This window comes from Stegostoma tigrinum, chromosome 5 (assembly GCF_030684315.1).
Source record: "Stegostoma tigrinum isolate sSteTig4 chromosome 5, sSteTig4.hap1, whole genome shotgun sequence".
NCBI lineage: Eukaryota > Metazoa > Chordata > Chondrichthyes > Orectolobiformes > Stegostomatidae > Stegostoma > Stegostoma tigrinum.
Window position 1 is genome coordinate 46,876,827 of NC_081358.1, and position 17,410 is coordinate 46,894,236.

A 17,410-nucleotide genomic window follows, 5' to 3' on the forward strand; every position below is an offset into this window, starting at 1 on the left:
CGATGTATAATCTATAATTTCTTAAAATGTATTTTGACTGCCCTTTTTGAAAGTATTTCTTTATTTTCATTCTTATAATTTTCCATATCATTGTCTGTTAAGTACTTCCCTATTCTTTGTTCATCTCCTGTCCCACTAATCCATGATATATATATATTCTACTTAACATTTTAACCTTTTAACATTTAAACTTCTGTTTTGTTTCATATTTCTAGTTTCTCTAGTTCCTGTTTATTTTTCCAGAAGAAAGTGTTGTTTGTGTTGCTTCTGTTGTGTGTTTATCACTGAATTACTTCTGCCTGGAAAGTTTGTGTGAGGCATTATGAGGATCCTAATGATCATTTACAGTTCACTTATTTAATTGCAATTACGTTTTAGAATGAAACAGTGCAGAAACGTATTGTGAAGAAGAACGAAGAATGTAAGATGCTTGCAGCAGAAAATGTAAAACTTCACAAATGTGTTAAAGAACTCACATGCAAGGTATTAAATGTTTAGATGCATTTGTTAACCAAACTTAGGTTTTGTGAGTGAGTTCGTGTGCGACTCTATGAATATTTCTAAAAAGTTATTCAGTCCACATGATAGGTCCTCTCCCATGGCCAGTGGGTGCCACAAGTGCTCGATTCCTTTGTCTTTTCTCAAAATGACATTTTTATTTTATATGTTAAGCTTTGAATTGTGTCACAGTATCTCTTTAAGGGCTGGTCCTTTAAAATTTGCTAAGTAGCTTTATATTGTTTTTAGAAAAGGTATACATTAAATACTTAATGAATTACCTATTTAAAAAAAAACAAGGTGGGAGAAATTGTATATGCATGCTTATGTTGAATTTCTTGCGGAGTATTTTCCATATCGGGCCCAATGAGCCAATCCAAACAGTAGATTGCATTCATCAAAGTTCTAAATTGATATTGTGGACCTAACTTAATACATGTTTATACCATTGCTATGTTCATGCAATTGATTTACAACAACAACTGAAGAAGGAGTTAGTGTCTCTGCATTTCCTAGTTGCTGACATCCTTCCTGCGTTTAATTTCCCAATAAAGATAATTTTGGAACCTGCTTTTGACCAAATTACAAATTAGGAAAACCAGTACCTCCGTCACAAGGTCGGAAGTAGGGATGTTCGCTGACCATTGCACAATGTTAAATACCATTCATGAGTCCTCCGATACTGAAGAAACAAGGTCTGGACAATATCCAGGCTTGGGCTGGCACGTAAATTCATACCGTACAAATGCCAAGCAATAAGAGACAATTTAACCACTACCCATTGACATTCAGTGGTGATTTCATTACTGATTCCCCCCATTATCAACATCCTGGGGGTTACCATTGACCAGAAACTCAACTGGACTCACCGCTTGTCATTTAAACACAGTGGTACAGAGCAGGTCAGAGGCTGGGAATACTGTGGCAAACAACTGCCCTTCTGACTCCCCAAAGCCTGTCCGTCATCTGTAAGGCATAAATCAGGAACTCTCCCCACTCGCCTGCAGCTCCAACAACTAGATGTTTGACACTAACCAGGACAAAAGAGCCTGCTTGATTGACACCACTTCCACGCATCCAAATCCCTCCACTACTATTGGTTAGTAGCAGCAGTGAGTACTATCTACAGGATGCGCTGCAGAAAATTGTCAAATATCCTTGTCAAAGCACCTTCCAAAACCATGACCGCTTGCATCTAGAAGGACAAGAGCAGCAGATACATGGGAACACCACCCTCTTCAGATTCCCCTCCAAATCACCTGACTTAAACCTATATTCCCGTTCCTTAACTAGCACTGCATCAAATTCCCTCCCTAAGCATGTTGTAATTCAACCTCTAGCACATAGACTGCAGCAGTTGAAGAATGCAGCTCACTGCTGTTTTTTCAAGTGCAAATAGGGACAAGTAATAAATGCTGGCCAGCCTGCGCAGCCCATGTCAAAAAACCTCAGAACTTTTGAATGGCAAGAGGAGTGTTGGCCCTCGAAATAGTTAATTCTCGTTTCAGTCTCATTAAGTGTTTAGTAGCATGTCTCCAGTTCCTTCATATGGTGCACTGCAACATGCACGTACTTGTAGGGACAGGATATGGAAGAAAGGGGCATGAATTTTTCAGATGAAGTGCCTTAGCTTTTTGGCCATTGGCTAAAGTTCTGCTTTCCTGCTATGGTCTCGGTCCAGGACCATCCTCATTCTTGGACGATTGGTGGTGTGAGTGATGATAGCCACCAGCTTGTAAATAAACTCCAACCCACGCATTCACCCATTTTCACACCAGTTGAAGCTGGAACACAACCAGGGTTTGGAGGTATTGACGGTGACCTCCTGGCAGCTGACTTATGAAATGGCTGAGAAATGGGAAGCGTTGTTGCCCACAAGGGAATCACCGTTTGTGTGGCACTTATCAATATGCAGCTACCACCATAGGCCATCCGGTGGAGGAGTTGCCTCCCTTTGACAGCCCAGCAACCATGACCTCTTCTATTAATGACACTATTAAACATTCCTTGCGATCTGGAGGCACCCACTCGTTCTCCCCCATCCACCCCCTCAAATTGCCATTGCCCCCCTATAATGGTGAAGTAATGGTGATGTCATAACTTGATTAGATTCCCTACAGTGTGGAAACAGGCCCTTCGGCCCAACAAATCCACACCGCCCCTTGAAGCATCCCACCCAGACCCATCCCCCTAAAACCCACTCACCCCTGTACACTACGGGCAATTTAGAATGGCCAATCCACCTAGCCTACACATCTTTGGACCTCCAATTTGTCCTTTGTCTCTGGGGCCGATGAACTATTTGTTTTAGTAATTAATTATAATTATATTGTCTTTTGTTAGATGGAGGAGTTACAGGAAGACAATAATTAAGTCCAAAACCATCTACTCATGAGCACATTGATCTCAAGATGACCATTGGATTGTTCAGGACTGAATAGATTATTTTAATCACTGAATGATTGCAATGGTAGTAATAGTTTTCCACCATGTGGGCTTTGAGTACATTATTAAATCAGCTGACTTCATTGTTGTTGATTTTCAACAGGTTAATGGCTTCAACAAAATAATCCAATTTGCTGACCAAAGACTTCAGATGAATAATTTGCATATTTTGAGGTAAAGCATATTGTAGCAAATCTGCATGCAATAGCAGTAGCAATCAGAAATCTGCTTAGATCATGACAATCATAGAAATGATACAGGTGGATCATGTGCTCGTTTTTATTGAGATAAAATTTAATCATTAAAATCTTTAATACTTTTGCAAGTGTTATTTGCAGTTTCATGAATTTTTCACATCTTTATTGCCTAAATTTAGAGGGCATGGACTGGACCTTCATGCTCGAAGTGCATAGCAGGAATTGGGAAAGTTGCCAGCCTCTCTCATCCACCCTATTTCTGGGGGTAAGGTGCCGGCTGAAATCGGGACAGCTGACCCCGGAAAATGGTCAGGTGATCACAGAATGGCTCTCTGTGAAAGTGGGCTTTTTAAAAAGTCTGGCTTGTTGCTGTGAGACTTTGTGTCAGCAGCAATAATAAACAGAACTCCCTCTAGAACTCACCTCTCACCAGCCACACATTTCCCCATCCGTGTCCTCTTATATGAACAAGGAAGGAGAGTAGGCCACTCAGCCCTTCAAACCTGCTTTGCCACTCAAAAAGGTCATGGCTGATTTGATTTTAAAATCAACTCCTTGTGCCTGCATACCTCCAATAATTTTTCACCCACTTGGTAATCATTATATTTTTCCTCTATCTCAAAAATATTGAAAAATGTTGTAACCACTGCCTTTTGAGGAAGGGAATTGCAAATACTCCCAACCTTCTCAGAGAAAAAAATATTTCCTCATCCCTGTGTTAAATAGACAGACCCTACTTTTAAATTGTCACTCTTTGTTCTCGATTTCCCCCACAAGAGGAAACATGCTTTCAACAAATCCTCTGAGGATCTTTTATGTTTTAAGTAAATCACCTCTGACTCTTCTAAACTCCAAAGGATATAGGTTTTGCCTGTTTAGCCTTTCTTCATAAAGCTATCGCTCATTCCAGTATTAGTCTAGAAAACCTTTTCTGAACTGCTTCTAACAAATTATGCCATTCTGTAGGAATGGTGACCAATATTGTATACAGTATGCCAAGTGCAGTCTCACCAATGTCCTGTGTAACTGAAACATAAACTCCTTGCTCTTGTATGCAGTTCCCCTCGCAATAAACTGTAACAATCTATTAGCTTTCTTGATCACTTGCTGTACCTACATACTGTCTGTGATGCTAGAATTAGAACACACAGATCTCTCTGCATCTCAGACCAATTAGATAATATGCTTCTTTTTCATTCTTTCTGCCAATGTGGATAATTCAAAACTTTTCCACACTATATCCCATTTATCAGATCTTTTCCCCCTCACTTAACATATCTGTATCCCTTTGCAGGCTCATAAGGCTTCTAAACTCACTTTTATATCTATCTTTGTGGCATCGGTTAATTTAGTAGCCAGACTTCAATCCATGCGAATATGTTAACCCCTACACCATGATCTTTTAATTTTCCACAACAAGCTTTGATGTGGCAGCTTTATCAAATGCTTTCTGGAAATGTAAATACATCAACTGGTTCCTATTTATCTATAGCACAAGTTACTTCTTCATAGAACTCCAATAATTTAGTTGAACATGATTTCCTTTTGACAAAATCATGTTAGCTCTGCCTGCTTAACTTAAACTTCTCCAAGTGCTTTATCATGATGTTTTTACTAACAGTTTCTAACATTTTCCCTGTGATAGATTGTTATGACCCCTGCCCCTCTCATCCAACAAATAGTCCCACAGAGAGATATTTGGTTAAGTAAGTGGGCAAAAAGTGACGTGGACTGTAATGTGGAAAAATGTGAAGTTGTTCATTTTGGAAGGGGTAACAGAAGACCAGACCATTATTTAAATGGAGAGAAACTGCAGAAAACTGCAATGCAAAAGGTCTCTGAGATACTTGTGCTTAAAATCCAGAAAGCTCGCACCCAGCTGCAGCAGGTAATCAGGAAAGCTAAAGGCATATTAATCTTTATTTCAAGAGGGTTGGAATCTAAGAGTAGGGAAGCTTTACTGCAATTGTACAAGGTGCCGGTTAGACCACATCTGAAGTACTGTGAGCAGTTTTGATCTCCTTATTTAAGGAAAAATATTGATTTATTGGAGGTATTTCAGAGAAGGTTCATTAGGATAATCCCTTGTATGTGGGGATTGTATTATAAGGAAAGGTTAACTAGGTTCGGAACTCTACTCACTGTAGTTTAGAAGAATGAGTGGTCATCTCATTGAAACATACAGCATTCTTAAGTGGCTTGACAGGGTAAATGCTGAGAGAATATTTCTTCTCATGGGAGAGTCTAAGACCAGAGCGCATAGTATCAGAATTAAGGGGTGCCCATTTAAGACCGATGAAGCAGAATTTCTTCTCTCTGAGGGTATTGAGTCTTTGGAACTCATTGTCACAGTGGGCTTTGGGGCAGAGTCCCTGTGTATCTTTAAGGCTGACATTGATTCTTGATCAATAGGGGACTCAAAGGTTCCAGAAAAAGTGGACATGAGGAATTTCGGATCAGCCATTATCCAATTGAATGTGAGACACACATGAATGAGATCAAACGTATTCACAAAAATAAACAAAGATAATCCCAAACAGCTGATGTTAACTGTAATAATATTCAATTGAAGATATGAGAGCAAGTTTCACTGGACTGAGAGATCCAGGCAAGTGAAACTGATAGCATTTGAATTCAATTAATAAACCTGGAATTGAAATCTAATCTCAATAATTGTGAGAATGAAGCTGTCACCAGTTATTTTAAAAACCCCACTGGGTTCACTTTTAGGAAGGGAAATCTGTCATGCTTACCTGGCCTGACTTTAGGTCAGCAATGTGGTTGACTCATTTTGATCCTAATGTGTACAGACATCTGTTCTGAAAATGAACCAAGTCTGAGAAGGGGTAATTGAGCAGAAGGACTTGTGTGTTAATAACTAAACCCAATTTTCATTGATTCACTATGGCTGACAGTTGGGGACGGGAGGACAAAAGGAATATACTGCCACGTCAGAAACAATGGAGTAGACTTTATTTTTATTAACGGGGGAATTTTCCAGGTTCAGCTTTCAGTACATAGATGAAGACTGGATGGATAAGATTACTTGTTAGCAACAGTGTCTCTGTTATATTCAGCCCATCCATTCAAATGGATGTAAAATCATACAAGATGTTATTCATATGCACTTACAATCACTTGATTTTTCACAGTGACCTAAGGTAATCCTTTACTTCCATGTGCCTTAAGAGTGAAATCTATCATTTTATCTCTAAATTTTGTATTTTAAAATATTAGGCAAAAGTGAATTATTTACTTTGTTGATGAAGGGATGAGGATCTAGAGGATTGGAAAATACACTTCTCACACCATCTGAAAAAGATAAACTAAAAGGAATGCTTTTATTTCTAGATTAGAAAAGAAGAACTCCATATTGTTAGCTGCTTTAAACAAAAGACCCAGAAAAAATGAGTCGAGAGGAAGGTATTGCACTCTCTTTTAATTGAAGCATATTGGCACATGCATATAGCTCCTCTCATGACAATGGTAGATCCCAGAGCGTTTACAGTTGTACTTATGAAGTGTAGTCATTGTACTTTCATGTTTTCACTCAAGTGCATTCTCAAATCATTGTGTCAAACCCACAAACACTTGCTTGTTGAACAGAATCCTGACATCATTTCTTTGCTTATATGGGGGTTTGCGTGATGGCGGAGGAGGTATATCCTTCTGCCTGAAGAAGGAGCTTGCTAAAATGTATCAACAGTAGGAGATATTTTTGAGAATGCTTTTGCTAGAGTGTGATGGGGTGTTGTGGAAGGGTGAATAAACCAGGTTCGAGCAACTTAAATTGATGATTCCATCTTTATTGAAAGGATTAGGCTGTTTGTTGTGTGCCCCTATTTTTCAGTATTACCCTACAGCCTTTCCTACAGAGAACCTTTCTCGTGTTGTGAGGAAGAAGAACTCTCCAACTTCTCTTTAACAGCATCATTTCCAGCTTCTAGAAGCAGCAAACATTCTTAATTTTTGGAACTGCCGAGAGCCCTGTAAACCACAATGCTTCTTGGGATTTTCACTGGACTGTTTAGCAGGGTTCCATCAGATTAATGTAGGCATCAACAATTTCTATAGTTTGTTCCTTGAGACATAAGAAGCTGGAGACACACTATATCACCACCCCTCATAGAAGATGTGGTTCTTGGCTATGATGACTGTTTTGTTAGAATGTTGCACAATAAAAGCACCATTCCATTTTTTTGGATACCTAGCATTGATGAATTGATCTTGCACACCATTGTGGGCATAAATGTGAGGGACACCTTTCCTACTAAAAGATATGAAGGGTTATGGCATGTCACTTTAACATGTTCTGTCAATTGTTCTTTCAACCTTTGAGAACAATTCATGTTAATAGAACTGGAAAGCTTTCTATTTGATCTTGCCTTCAGTAGGAAGAATATGGATTATGAAAACTTTGATGTTGTATTTATGACTTTTTGATGAAATGTTTAAAAAGCTGTCATGTGACAAAGATCGCACATCATGCCTGATAGGATGAAAAAGAAATTCAAAGCAGCAATGACCTTGATTATTGTTCCCATGGTAGAAGTAGGCTGTAGATCTTTAGCCAGCTGTTAATGTATTTTCAGAATTGCTCCGCTTTTGGCAGGAAGCAACGTCTTTTGAGGTACTACAGGTCAGAAAAAAACTAAATAAATATCTCCATAGTCCTACTTGCTATAAAGACTAACCCTGCCAGGGAGTTTTTCTAAAGCTATATTCTAAGAGTCCTATGAATAGAATTAAGGAAAAGCATCAGCAAAATTCCTGAGATAACAAGGTGCAGAGCTGGATGAACACAGCAGGCCGAGCAGCGTCAGAGGAGCAGGAAAGTTTGATGTTTCAAGTCTGGACCCTTCTTCAGGAATGGTGGAGGGGAAGGGGATCTGAAATAAATAGAGAGAGGGGGAGGTGGATGGAAGATGGCTAAAGGAGCAGATAGGTGGAGAGGAGACGGACAGGTCAAGGAGGCGGGGATGGAGCCAGTAAAGTTGAACGTAGGTGGGGAGTTAGGGAGGGGATAGGTTGGTCAAGGGAAGATGAACAGGTCAAGGAGGTGGGGTGAGGCTGGTAGGTAGGAAGTAGGGGTGGGGGTTGAGGTGGGAGGAGTGGATAGGTGGGAGAAAGGACAAACAGTGTAGGGAGGCAGGGAGGAGCTGGGCTGGTTTTGGAATGCGGTCAGGGGTGGGGAGATTTTGAAACTTGTGAAGTCCATGTTGATACTGTAGGGCTGCAGGGTTCCCAAGCGAAATGAGATGTTGTTCATGCAACCTTCGGGTGGAATCATTGTGGCACTGGAAGAGGCCCAGGATGGATATGTCGTCCAAGGAGTGGTGGAGGGAGTTAAAGTGGTTTGCAACTGGGAGGTGCAGTCGTTTGTCGCAAACTGAGCATATGCGTTCTACAAAGCGTTCTCCAAGTCTCTGCTTGGTTTCCCCAATGTAGAGGAGGCCACATTGGGAACAGTGGATACAGTATACCGTATTAGCATATGTTCAGGTGAACACCTGTTTGATGTGGAAGGTTTTCTTGGGACCTGGGATGGGTGTGAGGGGGGAGGTGTAGGGGCAGGTGTAGCACTTCCTGCGGTTGTAGGGAAGAGTGCCAGGTGTGGTGGGGCTGGTGGGGAGTTCGGAGCGTACAAGGGAGGCATGGAGAGAGAAGTCCCTCTGGAAAGCAGATAAGGGTGGGGATGGAAAAATGTCATTGGTGGTGGGGTTGGATTCTAGATTGCAGAAGAGTCGGAGGATGATGCACTGGAGCTGGAGATTGAAGGGGTGGCACGTGAGTACGAGAGGAATTCTGTTTTGGTTATTATTGCGGGCAGGGGGTGTGAAGGATGAGTTGTAGGAAATGCGAGATACGCAGTCGAGGGTGTTTTTGACCGCTGTGGAGGGGATGTTGCTGTCCTTGAAAAACAAGGACACCTGGGATGTCTGGGAGTGGAATGCCTCATCTCAGGAGCAGATATGGTGGAGACAAAGGAATTGGGAATAGGGGATGGCATTTTTGCAGGAAGGTTGGTGGGAGGAAGTGTATTCGAGGTAGCTGTGGGAGTCGGTGGGCTTGAAATGGATATCGATTTCTAGGTGGTTGCCAGAGATGGAAACAGATGTCCAGGACAGAGAGAGAGGTATCAGAGATGGCCCAGGTGAACTTAAGGTTGGGTTTGAAGGTGTTAGTAAAGTGGATGAGCAGTTCATGCTCCTCTTGGGAGCACGAGGCGGCGCTAATACAGTCATCGATATATTGAAGGAAGAGGTGGGGTTTAGGGCCAGTGTACCTTTGGAAGAGAGATTGTTCCACGTATCCTACAAAGAGGCAGGCATAGCTTGGCCCCATGCGGGTACCCATGCCACCCCCTTTGTCTGTAGGAAGTGGGAGGAATGGAAGGAGAAGTTGTTAAGGGTGAGGACAAGTTCAGCTCAGCGGACAAGGGTGTCTGTGAAGGGGGTACTGGTCGGGCCTATGGGACAGGAAGAAGCAGACGGCCTCCCCCGACCACATTCCAAAACCAGCCCAGCTCGCACCACCTCCCTAACCTGTCTGTCCTTTCTTTCACCTATCCACTCCTCCCATCTCAGGCCCCACCCCCACCACCTACCTACCAGCCTCATCCTGCCTCCTTGACCTGTCCATCTTCCCTGAACTGACCAACCTCCATCCTAACTCCCCATCTACACTCACCTTTACTGGCTCCATCCCCACCTCTTTGACCGGTCTGTCTCCTCTCCACCTATCTGCTCCTTTATCCATCTTCCATCCGCCTCCCTTCTGTCTTTATTTATTTCAGAATCCCCTTCCCTTCCCCTATTTCTGAAGAAGGTTCCAGACCCAAATCATCAGCCTTTCTGCTCCTGTGATGCTGCTTGCCCTGCTGTGTTCATCCAGCTCCACACCTTGTTATCCCAGATTCTCTAGCATTGGCAGTTCCTACGATCACTGATAGCAAAATTCCTGTGCTTGCTCAGTACGAAAGAGATTAACTTACCAGCAAATTTACACAAAGCTTCTGACAGCAGTATTGTTGCCTTAATGTGGCATTTCCTCTGTAATGCATTCCTGTAGCTTCTACTACCACTATAGTGAACATTTGTAGCTGGTTTCAGATGGACTTTGGTGGGAGCAGTTCATGGAAGTTAACCACATCCTGTTAATGCTATTTACGTCGGATGGATAATTCTCCTGGCTGCTTTTGAAATAATCTGTCGATTTTTTTTTTTGTTCAGATCATAATTCAAGTGTAGTCTTTTCTGTTTGATAAGCTAGCCTCTAAGGGTCCATTTTACTTTTTTTTAATCATCCTAAATCTGCAGTAAAACAGACAAAGTATAACCTAAAATCTGAGCCTTGGCATAGTGGTAGCCCTCTCCGCTAAACGTCAAGAGTTTGGCTACCACTCTAGGACTTTATCTTAGCTCAGTGCATTATTAAGGGAGTGCCGCACTTGCAGAGGTGCCATCTTTCAGATGACATATTAATTGGAAGATCAATCTGTTTTTTGAGGTGGATAGAAGATATTCCATTATACCATTCGAAGAAGAGCTGGAGAATATCTACTGGTGTCCTAATCAGTATTTATCTTGAAACAAACCCAGTTTAAAAAAAGAGATTTCCAGACCTTTTGCCTCATTTGCTGTTTGCCGGATCTTGCTTTGTCCATGTTGGCTGCCACTTTGGAAAGAAAGAGCTTGCATTTATATATTGCCTTTTTAATCCAAGGATGTCCCAAAAGTCATTTACCATTAATTAAAATGCACCTCTGACATGTAGTTACTGTTACCTTGTCAGAGGCGAAATGGACATGACACTTCGGGGGTAGTTTATTATCAGTTAAACACTTGGGGCTTGTTCAGAACAAGCAGACTGGGATTTTAATAATTAAACAGATACTGTGGATATTTTATTGAAGCATTGAAGTTCAAGCTACTCATTACTATTGTGCCACATCAGGAACTACAGTAGAGGGTTATATGCCCATATGAACAAGGACCAAGTGTACATAATTAATGCTTCAAGCCTGTTCTTTTAATAAGGTCATGGCTGAATGGCTTTTAACCTCAACTGTACATTCCTGTGTATTTCTTGTAATCTTTCATCCTCTTGGTAATCATGACCCTATCTGTCTCTGTCTTAAAAAATATTTAAAGATTCTGTATTCACTGCCCTTGAAAAAGGGAATTCCAAAAGACACTCAACCTTCTTGAGTGAAAAGAAAAGCTTCCGTATCTACATTTTAAATCAGCGCCCTCTTAGTTTATAAACTATGTGCTCTAGTTATGGATTCTCCCACGAGAGAAAACATGCTTTCAGCATCTACCTGGTTATGTCCTGTTAGGAGCTTTTCTGTTTCAATTAAATCACCTCTTCTAAACCCCAAATGGTACAGGCCTAGCCTGATAACCTTCTGTGGAAAGGCTAATCTGTTCATTCTAGGTATTAGTTTGGTAAGTTTCTTTAGCTGAAACGAAGGTAAAGAGTAATTGTCATGGTCAATTACACTTAGAACAGTCTGTGTTTTTGCAAGATGTTCATATTATGTTGAAAATTTTCTTTTAGAAAAGTTGCAGTAAGAAGGGGATGTATCAAAGAAGGGTTTTATACTGGAACCAAGTGGCACAATTCCTCGATATATCAAAGAGCTTCTGGAATGAGATAAAGGCTTTAATCTAGAAAACCAACAAGTTGTATGAGTTTTCCATTTGCATTTTAGCTGGACTTCACCTTTGTAGTAGTTATTCTTAAAACCTCCTCATAGATTGTAGGATTGGCCATTAGCCTTCCTCAGTTTACGTATTAAAATATTCCCATCGCTGTAACAATAATTCTGAATACATTTGCTCAAGAGATACTATGGGTTTGATTGATGACTTTCATGGACTCTCAATATTTTGCTCATTGTCTCACTTTCGTGAGGTGAAAGAGCATTCAGTAAGGAAGAATATCAGCAAAATATCCATGGTCATCTTCTGACCTTAGAATGTCTGGGAGAATTCATAAACTGGGAGGTAGCAAGACCCGAAGAGTGAGCATGAATACTAGCATGGATCATCTGGGCTGAATGGCCTGTTTCTGTACTGGGCATTTTGTGGAAATATGCCTAAAATTTGGTCCAGTACTAATCCTGTGTACCAACCAAATTTTAAGTAATAGCGGGAAGCTTATTTTAAATTTTGTTTCATTTCTTCCCCAGCAGGAATCTCACTCTAATTCGCTGGTTATTTAATTTCAACTTAATTTCTGGTAATGTGACTGGGTAGAAATCAGGCCAAACGCAAGCCTCATGGATGCGTGGTTGATCTCGCGTATTAAAGAGATGTGGTTCATTGTAGTCGTAAATGTGTGTATTAAGGCATAATTGTGGAACTATGGTGGATAAATAAGACTTAAGACAGTGAGTTTTGAGAAGATTTGTAGCTCAGGTTAAGGTTCTGTATGTGAGATTGCTCGCTGAGCTGGAAGGTTAGTTTTCAGTCATTTCGTCACTCTTTTTTTAAATTTGAAAAAATATACTTTATTCACAAGATGTACAAAAAATAAAACATTGATACACCTACCCAGTCATGCAAGCTGCCTTGGGTTACCCAGGGGATACGTACACCAACTAAAGAACAAAAAACAAAGCAAAGAAAACACCCCGGCAGTCGTCACCCCGCACAGTCCCAGTTGGCCCCCTGACCAGTTGGGGAAGGCGCCAGCTGGGCCCAGTTACCAGATAGGGCCCTTTTTGCTATTCTGGACGAGGGGTTTCATACCGTGGTCTTTCCCTACCGTGCCTTGGCGGCGGCTGCCCCAAGCTTTAGCGCGTCCCACAGCACGTAGTCCTGGGCCTTGGAGTGCGCCAGTCTGCAACACTCTGTTGGGGTCAGTTCTTTCAGCTGGTAGACCAGCAAGTTGCGGGCAGACCAAAGAGCGTCTTTCACCGCATTGATGGTCCTCCAGGTGCAGTTGATGTTGTTCTCGGTGTGCGTCCCGGAAAACAGCCCATAGAGCACGGAGTCCCGCGTCACGGAGTTGCTCGGGACGAACCTCGACAAATACCACCGCATCCCCCTCCAGACCTCCTGCGCATAGGCACACTCCAGAAGGAGGTGACCGACAGTCTCGTGCCCCCCGCAGCCGCCTCGAGGGCAGCGTGCGGTGGCGCAGAGATTCCGGGCATGCATAAATGATCTCACTGGCAGAGCCCCTCTCACCGCCAGCCAAGCAATGTCCTTGTGCTTGTTTGAAAGTTCTGGCGATGAGGCATTCTGCCAAACAACTTTGGCAGTCTGCATGGGGAACCACATGACGGGATCCACCCTCTCCTTTTCCCAAAGGGTCTCGAGGATACTACGTGCTGACCACTGCCTGACGGCCTTGTGGTCAAAGGTGTTTCCTTTCAAAAATTTCTCCACGAAGGACAGGTGGTACGGGATGGTCCAACTACTCGGAGCGTTCCGCGGCACCAAGGCCAGGCCCATCCTTCGCAACACTGGGGACAGGTAGAACCTCAGTAAGTAGTGACACTTGGTGTTTGTGTACTGAGGATCTTTGCACAGCTTGATGCAGCCGCACACAAAGGTAGCCGTCAGGGCGAGGGTGGCGTTCGGTACGCCCTTTCCCCCATTTTCCAGGTCTTTGTACATGGTGTCCCTGCGGACCCGGTCCATCCTCGACCCCCAAATGAAGTGGAAGACGGCCCGGGTGACCGCAGCGGTGCAGGTCCAGGGAATAGGCCGGGCCTGCGCCACATACAACAGTACCGAAAGCCCCTCGCACCTGACAACCAGGTTCTTACCGCGATGGAGGGGGACCGGAGCGTCCACCTGCCCAGCTTCTGCTTCAATTTGGTGATACACTCCACCCAAGTCTTAGTGCACGCCCCAGCTCCACCAAACCAAACACCCAGCACCTTCAGGTAGTCTGTCCTGACGGTGAAGGGGATGAAGGAGCAGTCGTCCCAGTTCCCGAAGAACATGACCTCGCTCTTACCCCTATTGACTTTGGCACCCGAGGCCAGTTCAAACTGGCTGCAGATGTCCAACAGTCTACTCACCGACCGACGATCGGGGCAGAAGACGGCGACATCGTCCGTGTACAGGGAGGTCTTGACCTGAAGGCCTCCGCTGCCTGGGATAGTCACGTTCTTCAGGCTCACGTCCTTCCTGATGGATGCGGTGAAGGGCTCCACACAGCACGCAAACAAGGCAGGAGAGGGCGGGCAGCCCTGCCTGACTCCAGATCTGACGGGAAAACTGTCTGATTCCCACCCGTTGAGCGAGACTGCACTAACGATGTTGGTGTAGAGCAGCCGGATCCAACTGCGGATGCCCACCCCGAACCCCAATTTGGAGAGGACGTCCCTCATGTAAGCATGCGAGACCCTGTCGAAGGCCTTCTCCTTGTCCAGGCTGATGAGGCAGGTGTCCACCCGCCTGTACTGTACATAGGCGATCGTATCCCTGATTGAGCGCGAGGTTCTCAGCGATCTTCCTGCCCAGCACAGCACAGGTTTGGTCAGGGTGAATCACCGACTCTAGGACAGACCTGACCCCATTGGCTATGACCTTGGCCAGGATTTTGTAGTCCACGTTCAATAGTGAAATGGGACGCCAATTCTTAATTTCATCCCTCTTCCCCCTTCCTCTTAAATGAGGGTGATGATGTCCTTCCTCATGGACTTGCACATTTCCCCTGCCCGAAGCGCACTATCGTACAACTCCAGCAGGTCCTGGCCGACCAGGTCCCACAGAGCGGAATACAGCTCAACCGGTAAGCCGTCGCTCCCGGGAGTCCTATTCCTCTCCAAGGACTTGAGGGCTCTGGTCAGCTCATCCAGGGATATCGGCCGGTCCAGCCACTCCCTCGTGCCGTCGTCTAAGACCTCTGTGATAGACGACAGGAACGACTTGGAGGCCGTGCTGTCCGTGGGCTTCATGTCGTACAGTCCGGCATAGAAGGATCTGCTGATCCTCAAAATGTCGGGCCGAGACGACATCACTGAGCCGTTGTCCTCCTTCAGCTGGCTAAGCACAGAGCTCTCTTTGTGCACGTTCTGAAAGAAGAAACGCGAGCACGTCTCGTCCTGCTCCACAGAGCGGACCCTGGACCGGAAGATTATCCTGGAGGTCTCTGCGGCGAAGAGCGAGGCTTGCTGGCCCCTCACCTCACGGAGGTCCTCTGTGACATCGACCCCCATCAACTGCAGAAGGAGCAGGTTCTGCACCCTTTTCTGGAGTCGCGACAGCTTCCCCCACCTCTCTCTCGCCTTCTGAACGCCCTTGAGGACAAAGAACCTCTTGATGTTCTCCTTCACTGTCTCCCACCAGTTGCCCAGAGACTCAGAGGGGTTTCACGGTTCTCCAACCGGCGTACTCCCTCTTAAGCTCCTCGACGTTCTCTGGGGTCAACAGAGTCATGTTGAGCTTCCACATCCCCCTGCCGGCCGGCTGGTCATCCTGTAAGTGACAGTCGGCCAGCAGGAGGCAGTGGTCAGAGAAGAACACCGGCTCGATGCCGGTGGCCCTGACCGAGAACGCCCGTGACACAAACAGGAAGTCTATCCTTGAGTGGATAGACACGTCTGGCCGTGACCAGGTGTACCTCCGCTGCACTCAGTCTGCAGGGGCGCTGAAGACATCGAGCAGCTTGACGTCCTTCACCATGCCCATACGGAATCTGGACGTGACGTCCAGTTGACTCTTCCCCCCCCCGCCCCCTGCTGTCCCCACGCCGGATCTTCCATCTGCATTGATGATGCAGTTGAAGTCTCTGCCTAGGATGACTGGCCTGGACGTAGCCAGCAGGGGTGGAAGCCGCTGCAGGACGGCCAACCGCTCACTCCGTACCACTGGGGCGTACATGTTGATCAGCCTCAGGGGAGTGTTCCTGTAGGTGACGTCAGCCACTAGGAGGCGCACCCCCACCACCTCCTGAACTTGAGAGATGGTGAAGTTGCGCCCCTGCAGCAGAATAGCCAGGCCTGAGGAGCGACAGTCGTTACCCCCTGACCAGATCGAAGGCCCACAGGTCCAGGCGCCGGACCATTTCCTGTACCTGCTGAGGTGCGGTATCCCGCACTCCTGCAGAAACAGGAGGTCCGCCCTGACGGTGGTCAGGTAGGCCAACGTGGACACACATCTTGCGGTTGACTTGATGCTGCGCACATTAATGCTCGCAACTCGTACCCCTATTGTGGGCAGTGACCGCAGTACCCTCCCCAAGTCCAAGGTCCAGCCCCTCTATCTGTCCCTTCATGCCCATTGCTCGGGCTACTTGCTGGACGCTCTCCGGGCTCAGGAAACCGTCCGTGCTGCCTTCTGGGTGGCATCCCCCCGTCAGGGGTGCGGAGGCAGGAGAGTCCGGCTCTGGGTCAGGCTGGGGACGCGCTGTTTCCTCCTTCCTGCCTGGAAGTTCCGGGGGGCCCTCCAGTGCCCCAGCGGCACTTGACTGGGTGTCGGAGGGAGCCTCAGGACACCTCCCGTCACCTGGAAGCGGGGTGCTGCTTTCCTTCTCCCTCGAGATCTTTAACTTCTGCTTTGGGCGGGCCCTCTCTGAATCCCCCTCATCAGAGGAGCTCTTATAGCCCCCCTGTAGCGACGCACCTTCCTCCTCGCTTTCCAGACCGTCGTCCACTCCCCTGGGTCGCGTGTTGCCGCTCCATCGACTCCGGGTTGTTTGTGGGGGTTGGGGGGGGGGGGGGGGGGGGGGGGTGGGTGGGAGCGGAGCCTGCAGGGGCGCTTTGCTGGCCTCGGGCCCATCCTGCGGGGCTGGGCCCTCCTGCACGACCTGGCCCTCCTGCACATTAGTGGGGTCCTTGCTGGGCCCTGGTGCCTTCCTCTCCTCCGGGGGGGCTGGCCCCGCATTGCCCCTGCCGGCGACCTGGGCGTAGGTGGTCCCCCGCTGCGGGCATGCCCTATAGAGGTGGCCCGCTTACCCGCAAAGGTTGCAGCGTTTCTCTTGTGGGCAATCCTTTGCAAGGTGTCCCTCCTCCCTGCAGATGGTGGCTTTGCAGTCGGCCGCCACGTGACCTGACCTACCACAGGCATGGCAGACTTTAGGTTGCCCTGCATAGGTCAGGTAGCCCTTGCTCCTGCCGATCGCAAAGCTGGACGGTGGGTGTACGACATTCCCGTCCGCGCCCATCCTCAGCGTCACCTTGACCTGCCTCTTACTGGTCCAGATGCCAAAGGGGTCTATGATGTCAGTTAGGTCTCCCTCCACCTTCACGTACCTTCCAAGGAAGGTCAGGACATCAACTGCTGGCACATGCGGGTTGTACGTGT

The 17,410-nt window shown here is 45.9% G+C and overlaps 1 protein-coding gene across 1 annotated transcript in view; it reads left to right on the top strand.

The window, feature by feature from the left end:
* The window catches only part of LOC125451991 (uncharacterized), a 112,922-nt gene that overhangs the window by 48,436 nt on the left and 47,076 nt on the right, over positions 1-17,410 (top strand). Inside the window, exons 8-9 of the mRNA XM_048529837.2 lie at positions 379-483; positions 3,047-3,117. Of these exons, the coding sequence (XP_048385794.2) occupies positions 379-483; positions 3,047-3,117 (176 nt within the window). The remainder of the gene's footprint in view (positions 1-378; positions 484-3,046; positions 3,118-17,410) is intronic.